At 39.2% G+C, this 20,593-nt stretch overlaps 1 protein-coding gene across 2 annotated transcripts in view; it reads left to right on the top strand.

Moving 5' to 3' along the window:
• LIN28B (lin-28 RNA binding posttranscriptional regulator B) overlaps window positions 1–20,593 on the top strand; it is a 97,595-nt gene that overhangs the window by 59,930 nt on the left and 17,072 nt on the right. The window contains exon 4 of one of the 2 annotated variants that reach the window (XM_077487186.1): window positions 8,560–8,601. The exons of the other annotated variant lie outside the window; for it this stretch is intronic. Coding sequence (XP_077343312.1) covers window positions 8,560–8,601 — 42 coding nt within the window. The remainder of the gene's footprint in view (window positions 1–8,559; window positions 8,602–20,593) is intronic. 2 annotated transcript variants of the gene reach the window in all.

Raw genomic sequence — 20,593 nt, 5'->3', positions numbered from 1 at the left:
CGAGAGGTGCAGCGGAGATCCGTTGGGACATATGAGTATGAGGCAGCTGGCGAGGTCGCGGGTGGAGAGCCTCATGGCTCCGCCATCTTGTGATCCGGGAGGCCATCTGGGAGCCGGGGGAAATAACGGTCAATACTGCCGCTGGCCTTGCTCATCTTAGCTGCCTGTTTGCCTCCCTTCGCTTGTTGCTTCCTGACTGAAGGCATTCTGCAAATATCAGAGTCTTATGAGCTAAGTGGGTGCAGGCTGGGAGCTCAAACTACATGCGTCCACCTGTAGCCATGTCAAGACCACGCCCTCCCTAAGCATTCTTATGGTCATGTTTTCCTAGTGGATTCAGATGGAATTTAAATGAGATCGAAAAACTGTAAAACTCCTGTACATAATCAAATTCACCTAATTCACAGGAAGTGCTTTTTTTGTGCCAAATAACCTAAATGAACTGATATGCATCTGAGCAATTTACTCCCTTCTTCTAATAAGAATTGTTAACATGATATTGAATATCATTTTGTACAGCTGTTTATTTTTTATTTTTCCAGTCTTTTTTTTTTGGTTATGCATAAGGGCTGTTTATTCATCTTCTCACCAAAGATGGATTGAATGCACCAATGATGGCATTCACATGTACATCTTTTTCATGAGTGCATCTAGGGTTCTTGGTATTTAGTCATCCGCAGAATGCTTTATGTATTTTATATGAATATCAACTGATTTGTTGCTAATCACATGTTTTACCCTCATGCATTCTTACCCGGGCCTCATCTCTAGCTATTGGAAAATACCATTTGGACCAAGTTAATCTTAAGGAAAGCTGGAGAAAATATAGTTTGCCATCTTTAAAGCTTACAGAAATGTTGGCATTGTTGTTCCAGAGCAGTGAAGAGAACCATGGAAAGATGTTCTTTTTTCACATTTAAAGCAAAATGCTACTCTTCCAGCACTTTGTCCTAGTGTTTCATTACCCCACCTCAGTGCTGGCATCTGTGGAATGTTTAGTCATTTAGTGTTTGATGAATCATCCCTTGCTGGTTTTTGATGATCTTTTAATAGAAATCTCTACTTTAAAAAAAAACACTGTTAATACATACATTTTGTGGTTTAGTATTATCAGTAATTACCTTATAATTTGTTAGAAGTCTGCTATGATTTTTTTTTCAACTGCCAAAAAAAACATAACACATCACCCACCCATTAACTAAAGTAGTAGGCCCATGTCTTATGCAAAGAACACAAGGTAATTTTTCAGTCTCATCCTCTACATTACTAAAGAGACTTTTTATCAATGCAAGTATTAAAACTGAATCCTAGGCAGAAATAAAATGCACAAATTAATGAGTCTGTATTAATCATTTACTCATTTAATTGTTTTTTTTAATGCTGTGTAGGTACCTTTTGCAGCCTTTGTACAGCAGAGTTCAGATTGAAGCAGCACAAGGAGCAAATCAGTTGGGCTGCAGTGCAAGGTGAATGCTAATAGAAGCGAGCAGAGAAATTAGTTAAGTGTTTCGCAACCTTTTTTTAGTCGCGGTACTCTTTAATATTCTCGAAGTACCCCATTCTAAAATGTAAAAGATGAAACCAATGGCACGTATACACGACCGATTTTTCCGTCCAGAATAAACTCTGACGGTCTTTCCGATGGAGTTCCGCTGAAACGGACTTGCCTACACATGATCACACCAAAGTCTGTTTGCTTAGAACACGACGACGTACAACGGGACTAGAAAAGAAGTTCAGTAGCCAATAGCTGCCCTTGCATAGTTTTTGGTCCGTCGGAATAGCATACAGACTAATGGTTTTCCCGATTAGGAATTGATTCCGTCGGAAAGATTTAAAACATGTTCTATTTCTAGGTCCGTCAGAATTTTTGAAAAAAAAAGTCAGATGAAGCCCACACACGATCGGAATAACTGATGAATTGATTCCGTCTGACCTTTTCTGCTGGAAAGACCGGTCGTGTGTACGCAGCATAATTGTTTTACATATCGCAGCACTATCTACACATGTAGGACACCCAACATTATAGGTGATTTATTATTTCAAAGCAAATACATCTTTGCACTCTGGTACTGACTAGCATTTCCCTCTCCCTCACTTTCTCTTCTCCCTCATTCAGCTAATATGACTCCAGTGCTGACAGAGAGGAGCAGGGAGGGGCGAATGTGGTGCAGGTGCCCGACATCCTCCTTATCAACCTATGATGTCATCGGTTGTTAGGAGGCTGACAGTTGACCCGCAAATGTAGTAATGCTGTACAATGAAAAAACAGGCGCTTTGTGTAACAGAAAAGGTAGGCTTCATCCACCTGCTGACTTGTACACAGTTTGGATGCAGTTGTGGGCAGTTTTGTAGCATTTTGCAAAGGCATTCTTAAAGAACCCAGAAGGCACTCCAGGGTGGCACCCTGTTTGAAAAAGACTTGATTAGCTCATGGGTATGCTGCTGCTCCTTTTAATGTTCATTCAGATTTTGAGGAGGTGGTTATAAAGGAGATTTGTAAAGCTGGGTATACACTAGTAAAATTTCAAATGAAAATGTGTAAGGCTATTCACACAACATTCAATTATCGTTCTTAAATAGTTTGATTTCATTGGCTTTTAACATTCTGTTTTGAAATGAATGGACTTTACCAAATGAAAGTCACACACACTGTTAAGATTCTACATTCAAGACATTTTTTCCATCCTGCTCCTTCAAATTTTCCTTTCACTGTGGTCGAAAATTAGTGTCACTCATGATTAGAAAAAAACAATTGTACTTGCAACGAAAAATGTTGAATGAAATTTTACTAGTGTATACCCAGCTTAAATTGAAATAACAAACATGTTATGCGTACCTGCTCTGTGTAATTTTTTTTTTTCAGAGAAGCCCCTATCATCCTCCTTTTTGGGTCCCCTGCTAGAACTCCTTGCTCCTCCCCTCTACCAAGTGCCCCCAACCCCCAATGGCAAGCCTCTTGCTATGGGGGCACTCGAGCATGCTTGTTTCAGAGCCACACTCCTGTGAATGGACATTTTCCATTCACACACAGAGTTTGGCTTGGCCCCGCCTCATGCTCTCTCCTCATTGGCTCACTGGCTGTGATTGACAGCAGCAGCAGCAGCCAATGGCTGCTGCTTTGTGAGCCAATGAGGAGAGAGAAACCCAGGATGCACATTGCTGGATCAAGGTGAGGCTTAGGCAAGAATGCATTAAGGTAAAAAACCTTCTGCCTTTAGAAACACTTTAAGGCTGGGTTCACACATGTGCAGTGCAAATTGAAGTACCGTTTTCAAATCTAATTGACAAAGTAGTTGTTCAGTGTTTCACGTACGTTTTTTATCAGGATCAGGTCAGAACTGAATCAGTATTAGGTCAGGTTTACGTCAGGATTTGATCCTGTTCACAACGGAATGCATCTGAGAATCAGATGCATTCCCATTTAAGATGATGTGCTTGCGCAATGCCCAGAAAACTCACACTTTTATGGGCAATGCGGAGTGTGAATGCAACACACATATTTGAACCCGCCTCATTCAAATGAACGTATTTTAAAATGTCATAATACACATAGGTATGAACCCAGCCTAAGTTTTTAACTACAGCAGATATAAATTGGGTCTTCTGTCCAGCCAGACAGGACTGTGTGGTGTGGCACAGCAGTGTACATCTCAGATCTGGACAACATAAATCGTTTGGCAGGTAAAATGTTTCCCTTAATATTCCTTTCATATTCATTTCATCTGTGTGCTTAGCCTTTTGCCTGGAGTTCAGCTTTAAATGATGCTGATGATGCAGCTTTTTGTATTATAGCACCTAGACTGGTCATGTGATTAAGAGCAAGCTGCGTGGTCCGATGAACCTTTAGCATAAACACATAGTAAAACATTTTTCAGAGTGTGAGCAATACTATGATCCTATACATAGTTTTTTGCACGTAATCCGCCAGTTCTATTGTCTAACAGCATGCTGTCTGATTACATTGTAATAAATGTAACAGCATCTGTTCCTTCTTTAAATGCTGTGATCCTAATTAAGTCAGATGCAGAGCAGGGGCGCCTATCCTAAGTCAACCAGTCTTTTGGGCAAGGATTCTTGTATAAAATCCTATCGTTTTAATTTTGGAAGAAATCAGATCTGTGTAAATTTATGTGCAACATACATATGTAAAAATAAAAATGGACTCTCTCACCTTTATTTTGCTTCAATGGCTAACCTTGTAGCTTCTTAACATGTTTGTGCACTTTTCCTTGTAGTCACATCCATTTTTATCTAATTCTCATAATATGTGCTTGTTGAATAGAGTATGTTTAATGTTCAGTCCATGTAAGAGAATTGGGCTCTTGCTTTAGACTGGATTCACACCTATGAATTTTTAGTGCGTTTGCATTTTGTAGATTTGCACTACAGAATGTGTTCCATAGGAAACTGTAGTGCAAATCTATAAAAAGCACTAAAAATGCATAGGTGTGAATCAGGCCTTAGGGCGGGTGGGTACAATGGGCAACTAAGGATATTTTATGCTTTTTTTAATGTATTTTTTATTTTTTATAAAATCACTATAATTCAGCCTTTATTATCCCTAAAAGCAGAAAGGCTAGTTAGGAGAAAAGGAATTATTTTATGTCCTACCCAATATGGAACGTTGGCTTTTTATTGTGTAATATCATATTTCTCTCAATCGAGTTATCTTGCATGCCACATGTAGCGATGAATAGAAGATCCCATTGAACATATTTACAATGTGAAAGAGAAATGGTCTGTGCTTCGTGGACACTTGTAGACGCAAGCTTCTTTTGATTAGTGTCTGTCCAACTGCTGACCTGAAAAACAAAACAGGCAAATGGGACCCCAAATGTAGACTTGTTGGTAAAGGCTCATGATTGTCTAATGAAAAACATTCTGTGAAGCCTGGTGAGTTGCACTCAGTGAAACGACATCTGCTTCACTTCTTGAAACTTCTGCTTCAGCATTGTTTACAGATGCAAATGATTCATTGGTCAAAAACAGCTGCAGCTTCATACTTGACCAAATGGTCTATCCTTGCAATAGAATCATGGCTGTGTGGACAGATGCCCTGCCATTCAAAGGAATAATTAAAATAAATACAATGGATGGATAGAATGAAATCTGAATGGCTTTGTGAAACTTATAATTCTTAAAGGGCTGGGCCTCTATAAATATACATCGCTACAGGTGTGTTGGGCAGAATGATTAGGGGGTGGAGGGGGGGGGGGGGTGTTTATGTGCTGTGCACTTCCAAGATGCTTTTTGCCATCTGATGAACTTATGGCTCAGGGATTTTTAGTTGGCACATCTGCACTCCACCATATCTAATTTATACTGTTGTCAGTGCATTGTGAGAATATTAATAGTCTACGGTCAGATTGGAGATCTGCTTTCAGCTGCAGGAGCCAGAAGGACGTGCTTATAGTTACATTTTTATTTATTTATTTTGGTCCTTATTTACAATAAACACAATATTTGGTACTTGCAGTTGAAAGATATATTCCTGTTACATATGGATTACTTTTTTATTTTTTTAGTACACTGTATCTGTTGTTTTAATATTTTCAAATGACACTATTTGTGTGCTGTATAATCTGTATAATCTATACATCCTTTCCAAAAACATTCCTGGCCTTTTCAGAGTAAATGAAGGCTTCCTCCGGCATACATATCATCTGGCACTCCCCTTTTAGTAAGACTAGCATGTCTGTTTTACAGTAGTTGCTCTGACAACAGCATGCAAGTTAATAGACGATGTGCCAGGATGGATAGACTATTATAACACAGCAACAAGATGAAAAATCTTCATAGTAGCTGTTTGATGGTAACCTCTTCCATGCTGGAGGGGATGCTGCTGTGCATGGCTGTCATGCAGGTATTGTTCTTCAGTGAAAATTGGTTGTTGAGAACACAAGTGAATTGCTTTGATGCGACTGTGGGTTTGAAAATAGAAAATATAGACATAAGATGTATTCGATTAGTTTCTGATTTTTACAATTCAAAATATTTGATTTGCCTTTTGTAGAGACGCTATATACAATTTGAAGTAATGATGTGGTTATTTGCTCATTGTTATGCTTAGATGATGTGCATTTAAAAATGTAACATAATTGGGTAATTAGAAATGTTCTTTATGTAGCCAAGGTTCTTTGTTTTACAGCATACCATGTGTTGCTGAACGGTCATATGGAATCCTAGCTGTAGTACCTAAAAGCAACATGCTAAATCGAAATATCTTTCAGTTGCTCTATCATTCATATTCTTGATAATGATTTAAATTCTTTCTGTTAAATTGTTTTCTATAATCTTTTCAGGTGTGTGTGTGTGTGTGTGTGTGTGTGTGTGTGTATTATGGTTATGAATGTGAGTGCATTTGTGTGTGAAATATACTTTTTAGACTATTTCACTTATTTGTAAATCTCTCTCTCTCTCTCTCTCTCTATATATATATCTATATCTATATATATATATATATATATATATATATATATATATATATATATGTATATGTATATATATATTAAACAATCTTTAGGACTGGCTGTTGTCACTTGAATGTTTTACGGAGAAATTTATAACATAATGGTAGGCTAGAACATAACCTTTGAAGATTAATATGTGGGGCTTGCATGTGTATCATTTATATAAATAATGTGTTCGTTGTTTTTTTTTTTAAGAGAAAATGTGTGCTTGTTTTGTGTGATGAAGAATTCTTTCAGGCATGAGTTGATGGTCTTAAATCTTTTGAGGTCTGTCTCTTTATAACCCCTGACCTTTGTTCTTATAAAGTCAACATCCAAGGGCAGGAGATTAAGGCAGTTTAAAGGCTAGAGTGGGAAGTGGAATGGAAAAATTAGCTTGCATATTTAGGGTGCAAACATCAAAGCCTAAAAAAATGTGCATGTTATGCAAGCGCTTAATGAGGTTATATTCTGTTGTCATTTTTAGGGTGGCTAGCATGTCCCTGAATACTGAAATTTTGAAGTCATTTTTTTTTTATGAGTCTCAAAAAAATGGGGGGGGGGGGGGGGGCAGAAATGTTATATAGATGGATAAGAAAGCTTTATATATATATATATCAAGCAATGCAACCATTTTTAAGTGGAACTAAACCTATAATTAAAGATGTAATTGTAAATATTTGTTTTAAAAAAAAGTGTGTTATACTTACCTGCTCTGTGCAGTGGTTTTTCACAGAGCAGCCCTGTTGCTCCTCTGCCCGGGTCCCCCGCTGGTGTATGCTCTCCCCCCTTGCCAAGTGCCCCCATAACAAGCTGCTTTTTATGGGAGCACTTGTGCATGCTTGCTTCTCAGCCAGCTATGTGTCTGTAAGACACACAAAGCGGAGTTCATCCCCGCCCCCTGCTCCCTCATCGCTGGCTGTGATTGACAGCAGCAGGAGCCAATGGCTCCTGCTGCTGTGTCTTAGGCAATGAGGAGAGCGAGAGCCTCTGCTTTCATGCACAGTGATGGATCGAGCTCAGGTAAGTATAAGGGGGGCTGCATATTGAAGGATTTTTACCTTTTTAATGTAGAAAACCTTCAACCTTTAGAACTACTTTAAAAAGAGCAGGCAACTCTTTATTGTAGAAAGGACATGCGATGTCTCTTCTGCAATAAGATAAAAATATACCTGCCTGTCCACAATCTTCTAATGTGTGCAGAGCTTAGTGGACATTCCCAACACCCTGGTGCTGCCAGAATGAATGACTCCTGTATACACACACAGGAGACATGCCAATCCTTTCTGGTCAATCAGGAGGCCAAAGACATGGCACCAGGAAGAAGCCAGGAGAGAAAATGTCAGCATCTGGTGAGAGATCTATTGGTCACATTTCAATGTTGAACTTGCCCCACACTGTGAGATACGTTGGTGGAGCAAGCAAGAAACCCCTGACACAACCTGCAGACATTATTGCAGGAGGTTAACTTTCTTTTCCTGGGGCCAGGTACAGAGCTGATGGGGGGGGGGGTCATGTACGTTTATAGAAAAAATGCAATTTTTATTGAAAAGAAAATGAGTAAAGAACATGGAAGCCATTTTTTCACTGTAAATGTAATTTTTAATTGAAATAAAATAATTGTACTGCTGCATAGTGTGTCACATGGGGTGGCTAACAGGGAAGAAGACGCCTCTATCAATCACCCTGCTGCCCCCCCCCCCCCCCACACACACACACACACACAGTACAATGCTGATTTATCACATGGAGCAGATAGCTGGGGAGAGGGAGCAGCTGTCAGTTAACCTGCTGGAGGGTCCCCCCACACCCCCACCCAGCGAGCAAAAAAGTCAAATGGTGCGGCTTCCAGATGAGAAAGGAGGCAGTGAAAGCTTTATCACAGGGTAAAGGCAGAGCATGTGCACTGAGAGTTGTAATGCAGCAGACAGAGGATTAACTGCAAAATAACTACGCCCATTAAAAGGGCAGGATCAACATAATATTCACTAGCAATGAAAATATACATGAAAGATTATGCACACAGAGAACATAATTATAGAGATGACACCAAAAAATATAGGTTTACTGACACTTGAAGATTTTAATAAACATTTCTGTCTTACAGTCTTGTCCATCCTAATGACAATCTGAAGTTCATGTTTTTGGGGTAAGAAAATATATTTTTTTCTCTCCCTACAGTGAGAGGTTTTAATACCAAAAATGTATCTGTATATATCAGCAAAACTGGGATGGGGGGAGAATGGACCCTCACTAGATCTGTGTGTGTGTGTGTGTGTACATACAATCTTCCCTCTTGTGGCTTATCTGAAATACTCTATATTTAATAAAAAATAATAAAAGAACAAATGTAAAAATCAGTTAAAGTAAATTCTGCTTTTTTAAATTCTGCTAAAAATGTAATTTAAAATATTTGCAAATTCTTTGCTTTTTAAGAACCATAACTGTTCAGATCATCTCATAACATCATTTACAAAAAGGTTAAAGTGATTTTAAAGGTTCGGTTTTTTTGGGGGGTTTTTTTTGTTTGTTTTTAAAATAACAAACATATCATACTTACCTCAGCTGTGCAGCTCCTTTTGAACAGAGTGGCCCCCGAACCTCGTCTTCTGGGGTCCCCCAGTGGCTCTCGTGGCTCTTTCCCACATCAGATAACTCCCCAGGAGAGGTGCTTTCCAAGGAGGATTACCTTGCGGGCGCGCTCCTGAGTCCAGCACATTCTGTGTCCATAGCCATTGAATGTATGACTCAGCCCCACTCCCCGGCATCTGTGTCATTGGATTTGATTGACAGCAGCGAGAGCCAATGACTGCGCTGCTATCAATCTATCTATTTATGAGCCGAGAACCCCAGGCAGAGAGACATCGCGTCCCCATATGGTCAAGTTTCAGGGCTCAAGTAGGTAAAACTGGGGGGCTGGGGGGCCGGTCACTGCCAGGTGTTTTTCACCTTAATGCATTGGATGCATTAAGGTGAAAAAACACAAAGGTTTACAACCCCTTTAAGTTTACCTTTAGGAGCTGGTTACATGTTAACCTGTTTTTGGGGTGTAATATGTTCCTAATCACCTGCTTCCCACCCCAGACTCATCAACAACCCCTATAGAATATAACCTAACCCTTATGACCATTGTAAACCTTAACTCAATACTTTATCCAAAGATGCTTAAAAGCCTAATAGTGAATATAACCCCTAACCCTAAAATCTTATTCATACAGGGGTTATTATAAGCTGGCAAAGTTTTGAGGACATGTCCCCCTATAACCCCACTCTGAGTCCCCATTTTTTTGCTAGTGTCCTAAGGTTATGGGCCTTTTCTCTCTTATGCAGAAATCACTCTTACTAGCAATGAAAGATTTTCTGTATTAAAAATGAAATCATATAGATGACTCCAACCATTCACACAGGGCAATACAATACTACTGCCCAGAGACTGTTGCTGGGCACCGCCAGCTTGGATGTCATGTCAGCAGCACCAGCAGTTTCAGCTGCCACTCAAATGGCGCTTTATAGTATTCTCTTTAGCTCTTCCCCCAGCTGCTACATAAAAGGTTATGTAGAGAGGGGAGGGGTAGAAAAGCTGGACCAGCACTGACAAATTATGCTCTTAAATAATAGGAGAAGGCTATGATGTGTAAGAACCAAAAAAGCTGTGCTTGGGAATTTACTCTTCCCGAAGTAGTCAAATTTGCTAGCAAATTAATACACATCTTAACCGCTTCCCGCCCGCCCTATAGCCGAATGACGGCCTTAGAGCGGGCGGCTTCCTTCGCCTGGCCGTCCCTGGACGGCCTGGTGTTTACTTCCGCAATGCGCGCCGCCGCGGGCGCGCATCGCGGAAGTTCTGTGTTTGCCGTGTCCCCCGGGGACAGGCAAACACAGATCGCTGTAAACGGCCAATCACAGCGGCCGTTTACAGCGTGATCGGCGTGTCCAATGGGAGATGATCTCATATGTAAACATATGAGATCATCTCTCAGCGCCGCTCTCCCTCCTCACACAGACAGCGTGTGAGAGGGGAGAGAAGAACGGCTGCAGCAGCCGTCAGTGTACAGAAGAAAAAAAAAAAAGTGTAAAAAAAAAAGTTTAAAAAAAGTGCCATCCTCCCCCAGAGCCATCCTCCCCCAGTGCCATCCCCCCAGTGCCATGCCCCCCCCCAGTGCCATCCTGCCCCAGTGCCACCCTGCCCCAGTGCCACCCTGCCCCAGTGCCATCCTGCCCCAGTGCCATCCTGCCCCAGTGCCATCCGCCCCAGTGCCATCCGCCCCAGTGCAATCCACCCCACCCCAGTGCCACCTGCCCGCAGTGCTATCTGTCCCCAGTGCCACCTGTTGTCAGTGCCATTTGTCCCCAGTGCCATCTGTCATCAGTGCCACGTATAAGTGGCATCTGTCATTAGTGCCACGTGTTATTAGTGCCACATAGTGCCATCTGTCATCAGTGCCACGTATTAGTGCCATCTGTCATCAGTGCCACGTATCAGTGCCATTTGTCATCAGTGCCACCTGTCAGTGTCACGTGCCATCTGTTGTCAGTGTCACGTGTCATCAATGCCACTTATCAGTGCCATCTGTCATCAGTGTCACGCGTCATTGGTGCCACGTATTAGTGCCATCTGTCACCGGTGGCACGTATTAGTGCCACGTATTAGTGCCACGTGTCATCAGTGCCACGTATTAGTGCCACGTGTCATCAGTGCCACATATTAGTGCCACGTGTCATCAGTGCCACATATTAGTGCCATCTGTCATCAGTGCCACATATTAGTGCCATCTGTCATCAGTGCCACGTATCAGTGCCATCTGTCATCAGTGTCACGTGTCATTGTCCTGGTATTTCAAAAGTGTAATAAGTAGTCAACAAGTTAGATGTGTAATTTATGCTTCTAGAACACGTGATGGCGCTCCCTGCATGTTGGGCCTCTCTATGTGGCCAGGCTGTGAAAAAGTCCCACACATGTGGTATCGTAATACTCAGGAGGAGTAGCAGAATTTATTTTGGGGTGTCATTTGTGGTATACACATGCCACGTGAGAGAAATAACCTATTACAATGACAATTTTGTGGAGAAAAATAAAAAAAATGAAAAATCTTCATTTTGCAAAGAATTGTGGGAAAAAAATGACAACATCAAAAAGCTCACCATGCCTCTTACTAAATACCTTGGAATGTCTACTTTCCAAAAAGGGGTAATTTGGGGGGTATTTGTACTTTCCTGACTTGTTCGGGTCACAAGAAGTGAGATAGGCCACCAGTACATCAGGTGTGATCAATTTTGTCCGATTCGCACCACAGCTTGTAGACTCTATAACTTTCACAAAGACCAAATAATATCCACTAATTTGGGTTATTTTTTACCAAAGATATGTAGCAGTATAAATTGTGGCCAAAATTTATGAAGAAAAATTAATAATTTGCATAATTCTGTCACAGAAACAAAGAAATATGCGTTTTTTTTTCAAAATTTTCAGTCTTTTTTCATTTATAGCGCAAAAAATAAAAACCCCAGAGGTGATCAAATACCACCAAAAGAAAGCTCTATTTGTGGGAAAAAAAGGACACAAAATTCATTTGGGTACAGTGTTGCATGACTGAGTAATTGTCATTCAAAGTGTGAGAGCACCGAAAGCTGAAAATTGGTCTGGGCAGAATGGTGTTTAAGTGCCCAGTAAGCAAGTGGTTAAATAAAAAATGTTTATGGAAAGGGTCCTTCTCTTCAGCATGCTAGCAGAGGACGCTTTTCTACTTTTGATAGCCCTGACTTTCACTCTTGGTAATTATTCTCCCCTATACAAATAGAGTGGATCTCCCCAGCAATGACACAGACGGCAATTGGAGAGAGAGTTTATCCCTTCCCTAACTAATGAGAAACATTAGCTGGGGGGTCATTTAAAACCACTTTTTTATTTAGCTCTTAATTAAAGCAGTTGTGAACTGCAGATGTTCAAAAAAAATAAAAAACTACAAGGCAATGGCATAATGTGCTAGTATGCATCATATACTAGCACATTCTGAAATGCTCACCTTGGAACTAAGCCCGGCAGCGCTGTAAAGTCACCACTGAGAGGACTGACCTATTCCCCCTGTCTGACTTCTGGGTTCCTGAGCACCGGCAATGTCGTTTCCGGAGCAGGCTCTAACCTGGACCTTTGGAGTATATGTGCCAATGTTGGCTGCATGCACTGTAAATATTTCCTAAACTGTGCAAGTTTAGAAGATATTCACAGTATCTGTAGGTACAAATGGTAGTACAGAGTTTACTACCATTTTAAGTAAGGGATAGTTCTGATAGTTTGTGTTTGTGTTGGAGGAGATTTTTCTTTCTTTTTGTACTAGATGCCCAACAGGAAGTAAGAGGAAATATCTCTATTCAAAGATTTATCATTACCTTTTTTTTCTGGTGACGTCTGTAAAAATTGGGATTTCCCAACACTTTCTGGGACGGTAAATCACCAGGACAACTATAGAGCTTGGCTCTGCCCAACTGGGACACAGACAGCAATAAAACTTGAATAAAGGCGCTAACCTTTTCTCACACTATTCAAAGCTAAAACATTCTACTTTACTAATTTCAAAGGATTTATTGAAATGAGAAATCAGTTTGCAAGCTAGTATTAAAGCATAGCATAGTATAGTTCATCACTAACACTAAAAATGTTTCATGCTTGCATGCAAATTAAGGGGGGGCATATAACTCCCCCTGCTATTGCTGCCCACCAGCATACAGTATATACTGCTTGTGGTCACCCCCCCCCCCCCCTTCCCCAGTGTGAGCCTGCTGCCAAGTTGCTAGAATTTTACTAGATTTTACAAGATACATTATTTGGAATAGTATGTATGTATTCATAGAATTTGAAGTGCCTGAAGCCCTTTTGAGCTAGAATCACAAAGTAACAGCAGTGGCTAAACTTGAATTCTTCATGTTTTCCCCCTCTCTCTAGCTTCAGTTTGAGATGCCACTATGCATGACCTCATGCAGCCTTCCTAGATTCTTCCCTTCATAACTAGTTTCTTTCTGTGTTCTACCATGCTGGCTGTTGAAAAGTTGTTTTTCTAAAAAAAAAAAAAAAAAAAGTTGTAAGAGTTTCATTTTGTTCTCATTATTTTCCCCCCAGAAACATCTAATTATATGTTTGATTTATTGTAAATTCTGTGCAAGCTATATAGCTTTTTTTTTTTTTTTTTTTTTTGCATCACCACATTAAATCAGTTAAAGGCAATTTAATTTGTTTTTTATTGCGCAGAACTAAAACTTTTGTAAGTGAAAAATAGTGAACATTAATATTTTTCATATTTACCTCCTTGAAGTTGGCTGGTGGTATGCTCAAGGCAGTTTCTTACACATCTACTATCCTGGGAATGCCCTGGAATTTGATGTTTTTTTCAGTTTGTAAGGCTCCCACATCTACATGATCACAGGGTCATGCTAGTTCAGACGGAGCCTTACGGATTTTTGAATGCAGACAGCTAGTGCTAAAATGAATACAATTCTTTTCTGAGCACAATCTGTAATTGATGAACCATAACAATTATGGTTTCCATTTAAAGTGTATGTATAGACAAACCATTTTTATTTAGCTTTTGAAAAAGTACAGAAGGGTTAAAACTCCTATTGCTGTGATTTTTGTTTTGCTTTTTTTTTGTTTATTTGTTATATGAACCCTGCAGTGGAGATTTTTCTTCCCTGTCTAAGGCTGGATTCACACCTATGCATTTTTAGTGCTTTTTGCGTTTTGCAGATTTGTACTACAGAACGTGTTCCATAGGAAACCATGATAAATGGACTGCAGTGCAAATCTGCAAAATGCAAAAAGTACTAAAACTGCATAGGTGTGAATCCAGCCTTAGAGACACATGAGAGGAATTCCCATTTTTAGAAAGTTGACAATGGAATAGATTGGAAGACTCATCTCACCGATTGTCACGTCATTCTGTATCATTTAGGATTGTCACCTAATGTCTGTGTGACAGATAAACAGGGGAAAATTTCCTTGGTGGAGACAAAAACAATAAAAGAGTGGTAGATGGTCTAACTACTTTTCACTTTAAGTAAAAAAAAAAAAAAAAAGTGCATTTAAATAATCTACATCTATGTGAGTGTGTATGCAGCCTAGAAGCAAAATACACCAAAATGTCAATGTCTATCCTTTCCACTGCATCAATCCTAGAATGATAAGTTTATCAGCCATAAAGCAGTATTAAACCTAAAAGCAAACATTTATTGTACTGCAGCACACCAATTCTTAGATGTGGTAGTTGTGTTTTTGCCTTTTTCTTTTTTCCTTCCGTTTCACCTGATGATCCTGCCAGTAAGCTGTTTTTTTCAACAAAATAATAAGCTGTCCTGTAGATGTAGCAGTTATGAGTGTAGCCATATAATATATAAATTATATACACACAAACACACACCTTTATGTAAATGGTAAATGTTGGGTGTGTGAAAACATCCCCCAGCTGTACTCCTCTGCTCAGCTTTGGATCCCCAGTGATTGATGTAAGCTTTAGCAAATCGGATTCCTTACAAATCATTTAATGAACACATTATTCCTAGTCTGGCAGTGAAGCTCCACCTCCTGGATATTTAATGGTAGTGCATGTTGTTAAGCCAGACAGTAGTTGGTGTGTGAGATACATGTACTGTATGAAGGTGTGGCTTTGTTTGCAGACAAGAATTCACATGATGTAATCCTAAGGATTTATTTTCTTCACTTATATTCCTGGCAATTTTCAACCTGTCATTTTAAGGCTTCTACCATTCATCATCAGTCTTCATTACAAAAGTTATAGGCTAGTTTCAAAGCTAGTGTGTAAAATTACCAAAAGATTATTCATCTTCCTTCATTGTAAATTTTGTAATGACACTGGGAAGGTTGTATATCTCAGGAATGTTAGTTCTTGGATTTTTTTTTTTTTTTTTTTTTTTTTTAGTATTTCCTCTTTTTTAATGTGCAGTTTTGGAGAAGTCATGTCATTTCTTGTTCTGTATATAAATTGATAGGGATTTGGATGCTTCTGTGTAATGATCCTTTTTACATTACTGATGTAGTAATGAAGTGTCTGTTATTTATAAAACACAAATATACTGTTAACTTTATATATATATATATATATATATATATATATATATATATATATATATATATATATATATATATATATATATATAAGCTATACGTTGTTTTTGAGGAAGGCAAATAAAAAAAAAATATATATATATGTATTGTAACCTACTGCTTTTGTGAGATGCTGCACTTTAAACTCAGTAGTGTTTTTGTTAATAAACTCAGTAATATTCTGTCTACATGTATACACATACATTTATTTTACATCTGAAATTTTTTTTTTTCGTTTTTGTTTTTTTCGTTTTTTTTTTTGTTTTGTTTTTTCACTGCATGTTTGAAGTTTTTCAAAGCATGCATTAAAATCTTTAGCAAGGCATATAGAGCCTGTCTCCTTTACTGAGGAGGCTTCATCGAGTCCTTTCCTACTCAGCTTTACTGTCCCTTGCCATCCCCCTATTTTTCATTGGATTACATTTCTTTCAATCCATGGAAGTTCAGCATCACATGTGGACCACAACTTCCTGCATTCAGGAAGATATTTTATCACTCCAGTGGTGCTTCCCATCAGCCATGCTCTGCCTGCATTGCATGGAGAAGCACTGAGATCCAGTGATGCCATTGGGTCTAAATTAAAGTATGCGATGAAAACCAGTTTTGTTTAAAAATGTAATTTGCATGTTGATAAGGAAGGACCAGGGAGGGCAAGATATAGGCAGATTAAACTTCAGCTTTAAAAATGTAAAACAATAGCTGTGCCTGGGTTTGGGCTTTTTCTTTCATATATGATTAAACACCAAAATTGCGCAAGCCGGATTTTTATTTTTTTTTATTTTTTTTACTTTACATAGAAACAGAGTAATGGCATAAAAGAAGAGTGGTCCTTCAAGTCTGCCTCATTTTTTCCTAGCAATTAAAAAAATGTTGATGTAAAGACTGACTTTATTTCTTCTAGATTCTCTGACAATGATTTTTGTACTGTAATTTTAAGAGAAAAAATAGGAAAAGAATGGACTTGGTTAAACTGATATTTAAAGAGAATTCTAGCCTTAGTGCTTAGGACAAGGAAATTCCATATTATTGATGCACTGCATGGTTTAACCACTTAAGCCCCGGACCATTTTCCAGCTAAAGAATCAAGCCCCTTTTTGCGATTCAGCACTGCGTTGCTTTAACTGACAATTGCGCGGTCGTGCGACGTGGCTCCCAAACAAAATTGGTGTCCTTTTTTCCCCACAAATAGAGCTTTCTTTTGCGTTTTTTACCTCTGCCTTTTTTATTTTTTGTGCTATTTTTTGGACACCGGCGGCGATCGGGTCACATGGTCACGGAGCTCAAGACCGGGTCGACCGTGCGCCAGCGGCGGCACACGCGACCAATGACTGAGCACTTAAAGGCAACGTACAGGTATGTGATTGTGCCCAGCCGTGCCATTCTGCCGACGTATATCGGTGTGAGGCGGTCCTTAAGTGGTTAAAGACCACGGGTGGCATCCATAGCCCCCTTTTTCTTTTTAACACAATATGGGCCTTATACTTGAAAGTGTTTTGCTGTATCTCACATTGCCCAAGGTGTTGATGCCTGATTAAAGATCTATTTTGCCCTACCTACCCTTCTGCCTTTTTATTTTGCTAACCCACTTTAGAAAAAAAAGCAAATGGCTGTTCTAGGCACGAACACAAGCACCCTTGCGTGGTCTAATATAAAAATACTCATGTGATAGGTCTTTTTACATTCTGACTAGGGAGATATGAATGCCCCTTACCCTTTTAGTCTTCTTGTCAGCAATTACACTTTGTGTAACAGTCAGTGAGGAGAGAAGAGGTGAAGCTATAGACACATTGCAGCCTCTGGAGAGCATTTGGTGACATAAAGGCAACAGAGGTGCAAATGAATTACATGACATGTCTGTCCTTTCTAAATTGCTTGTTCATTAAGAACTTTTCAGAGTTGTGAATTTCATGCTTTTGGAAGAGCTCCTATATATTTCCTATTGACTTCTAGCATTTAGCAGCCACTGTCAGATAAAATCAAAAGTTAAAATTATGTACAGTATAGAATATCACTGCAAAAGCTATGTAGATAAGATAGTGAGTCAAGAAAAACACTGGTTGTATACAGAACTGTGTTTTGTCTTTTGAAGGAACATTTATAGACCGGATCAGAAACTAGAACCTGTCATTCCAGAGCTACACATTTCTATTTGTTTTATTTAAATATTTGTTGAACCTTTCAAAAATCAGCCTGTGTGGTTAATCTAATAAAGTGTATCCAAAGTCTTTTCTCTGTTGGCTATAGTGGGAAAGGGTTAAAATATATAAGATTGTAGTGTGTCCTTGCATTTTCAACTCTTCTATTTGTGCTGGTGACCATTGCAAATAAACCAGGCGACATTTTTCAGTTCTTTCTCCACAGAACAGAATGTAAGGGAAATCTTCCAAGAAGGCTTTAGTGACAGCTATGTGATGTCACTCTACTTCTTATTGAGTCTCCTGGGCTTTCTTTTTTTTTTTAAGTTGCCTAGTGGTAGCGTTAAAAAATAAAAAATAAAAAAAAAACAACCTTGAGGTTATAACAACCTTATTTGAGGAAACAGGAGTAGCTCTGGAGAATTAAGGTCTCATGTACACTGCTGCTGGTTAATGGACGTTTAGGAGCAGTTGGCCATTTTTTTTTCAACTACTCCTGAACCCTCCTCTGTTATCTTATCAGTACATGCACACAGGTTTGTCTATAGTTGTTTCTGGGCAGTTGAGTTTAGAGGCTTTTTTTGGAACCCCAAAAAAAAGCATTCAGAAGCTGTGTTTGGAGGCATTTCAAGCACCAAACGCTGCTACCAGCGTTTAGGCGCGTTTTGGTCTAGAAGCGTTTTTAAAAGGAAACATTTTATTTATTACTTTTGAGCCTGGAAAATGCTAAAAACAAACCAAAAACTCAATTATCACTGCCTGCAAGCTTGATATACCGTGTGATATTCCCCTCATTGGCCAATTATGCTGTACAATACATAACTTGCATTACTTGACGCTGAAGTTGAGTTGCCAACAGACGTTCCTCTGGTGGCACACTTTTCCTCATGTTGGTGTCCATGCAAACTAGACGGGGTCTAACCTTTTCCAAGAGAACATCAAAGGTGTCAACTGACATGCGTGTAAAATTAGAAGATTTCTCTGGGTAATTACGCAGATGGACATACATATTAGAAAAGTATCCTGTGGACATGCGTTGAGCCATCAATGGATGTGTCCAGTAGCGACAAACTCTGGTCCTCTCATGCAATTTTCTACGTCTTTGGAGCCTCAGCAAAAGCAACATCAGGAGCATTTTCTCACACATGCTCATCACGGGATCCATATTAACCAACCAAAAAGTAACAGCTAGCTACAAGCACACTGCTTTGTAAGCTGCTACTCACACTGTTCTCTCACAGAATGACTGAAATAATTAATAAATACTTGTTTTTAGTGCTTTTTAAATAATTTGGGAGGATCTCCTGTGGTTATCTTTAGTAAACGCTTTTGAACGCAAACGCGGCTAAACATGGCTTGTAAACGCTGCTAAACACACGTTCTTAAACATGGATGCTGTGATGTTCCAGCATTAAGGAGAAGTTCAGAAATGTGCTGTGTACATGAAGCCTAATGCCCTGTACACACTGTCGGACATTCCGACCACAAAATCCGTCTGATTTTTTCCAACGGATTTTGGCCGAAACTTGTGTTGCATACACACGGTCGGGCAAAGTTGCCGGAAAATCCGATCGTTCTGAATGCGGTGACGTTCATTGCATACGACAGGACTACGTAGAGGCCAATAGCTTTCGTCTCGTCATTTATTCTGAGCATGCGTGGCACTTTGTCCGTCGGAAATTCTCTACAAACAATCGGAAAAGGTCCAATCGGATTTGGTTCTCGGAAAATTTTAACCACCTCAGTACAGTGCAGTTACACCCCCTTCCTGACCAGACCAATTTTCAGCTTTCAGCGCTCTCACAGTTTGAATGACAATTACTCAGTCATCCAACACTGTATCCATATGAAACTTGCGTCCTTTTTTCCACACAAATAGAGCTTTCTTTTAGTGGTATTTAATCACTAGTGGGTTTTTTATTTTTTGTGCTATAAATAAAATAAAATGTAAATTTTGTGAAAAAAATGCCTTTTTCTTGGTTTCTGTCATAAATTTTTGCTAATTAGTAATTTTTCTTCATAAATTTTGGCTAAAATTTATACTGCTACATATCTTTGGTAAAAATAACCCACATTAGTATATATTATTTGGTCTTTGTGAAAGTTATAGAGTCTACAAACTATGGTGCCAATCACTGAAAATTGATCACTTCTGATGAGGCCTTCAGTACATCAGGTGTATCTAATTTCTTGAGACACTAACAAGTCAGGAAAGTACAAATACCCCCCAAATGACCCCTTTTTACAAAGTAGACATCCCAAGGTATTAAGTAAGTAGCATGGTGAGTTTTTTTAAGTTGTCATTTTTTCCCAGAATTCTTTGCAAAATTAAGATTTTTTATTTTTTTTAATTTTTTTTACTAAATTATCATATTATCAGGTTATTTCTCACACACAGCATATGCATACAACAAATTACACCCCAAAATACATTCTGCTACTCTTCCCGAGTACGGTGATACCACGTGTGTGAGACTTTTACACAGCCTGGCCACATACAGAGCACCAACATTGATGTAGTACCTTCAGACGTTCTACGAGCAAAAATTACGCATCTCGTTTCTCAACCACCTATTACACTTTTGAAGGCCCTGGAGTACCAGGACAATGGAATTTCCCATAAAATGACCCCATTTTGGAAAGCAAACACCCCAACGTATAATCTGTGAGGCATAATGAGTCTTTTGAACGGTTCATTTTTTTCCAGAAGTTTTTGGAATATGTGGAAAAAAATTAAAACGCATTTTTTTTTACACAAAATTGTCAATTTATAAGATATTTCTAACACATAGCATGTATATAGCAAAAATTACACCCCAAAATACATTCTGCTACTCCTCCCGAGTATGGCGATACCACATGTGTAGGACTTTTACACAGCCTGGCCACATAGA

This window comes from Lithobates pipiens, unplaced genomic scaffold (assembly GCF_037356315.1).
Source record: "Lithobates pipiens isolate NorthernLeopardFrog02 unplaced genomic scaffold, aLitPip1_a1.2 Scaffold_18, whole genome shotgun sequence".
Lineage (NCBI taxonomy): Eukaryota > Metazoa > Chordata > Amphibia > Anura > Ranidae > Lithobates > Lithobates pipiens.
This window is presented reverse-complemented; position numbering and strand designations above follow the sequence as displayed.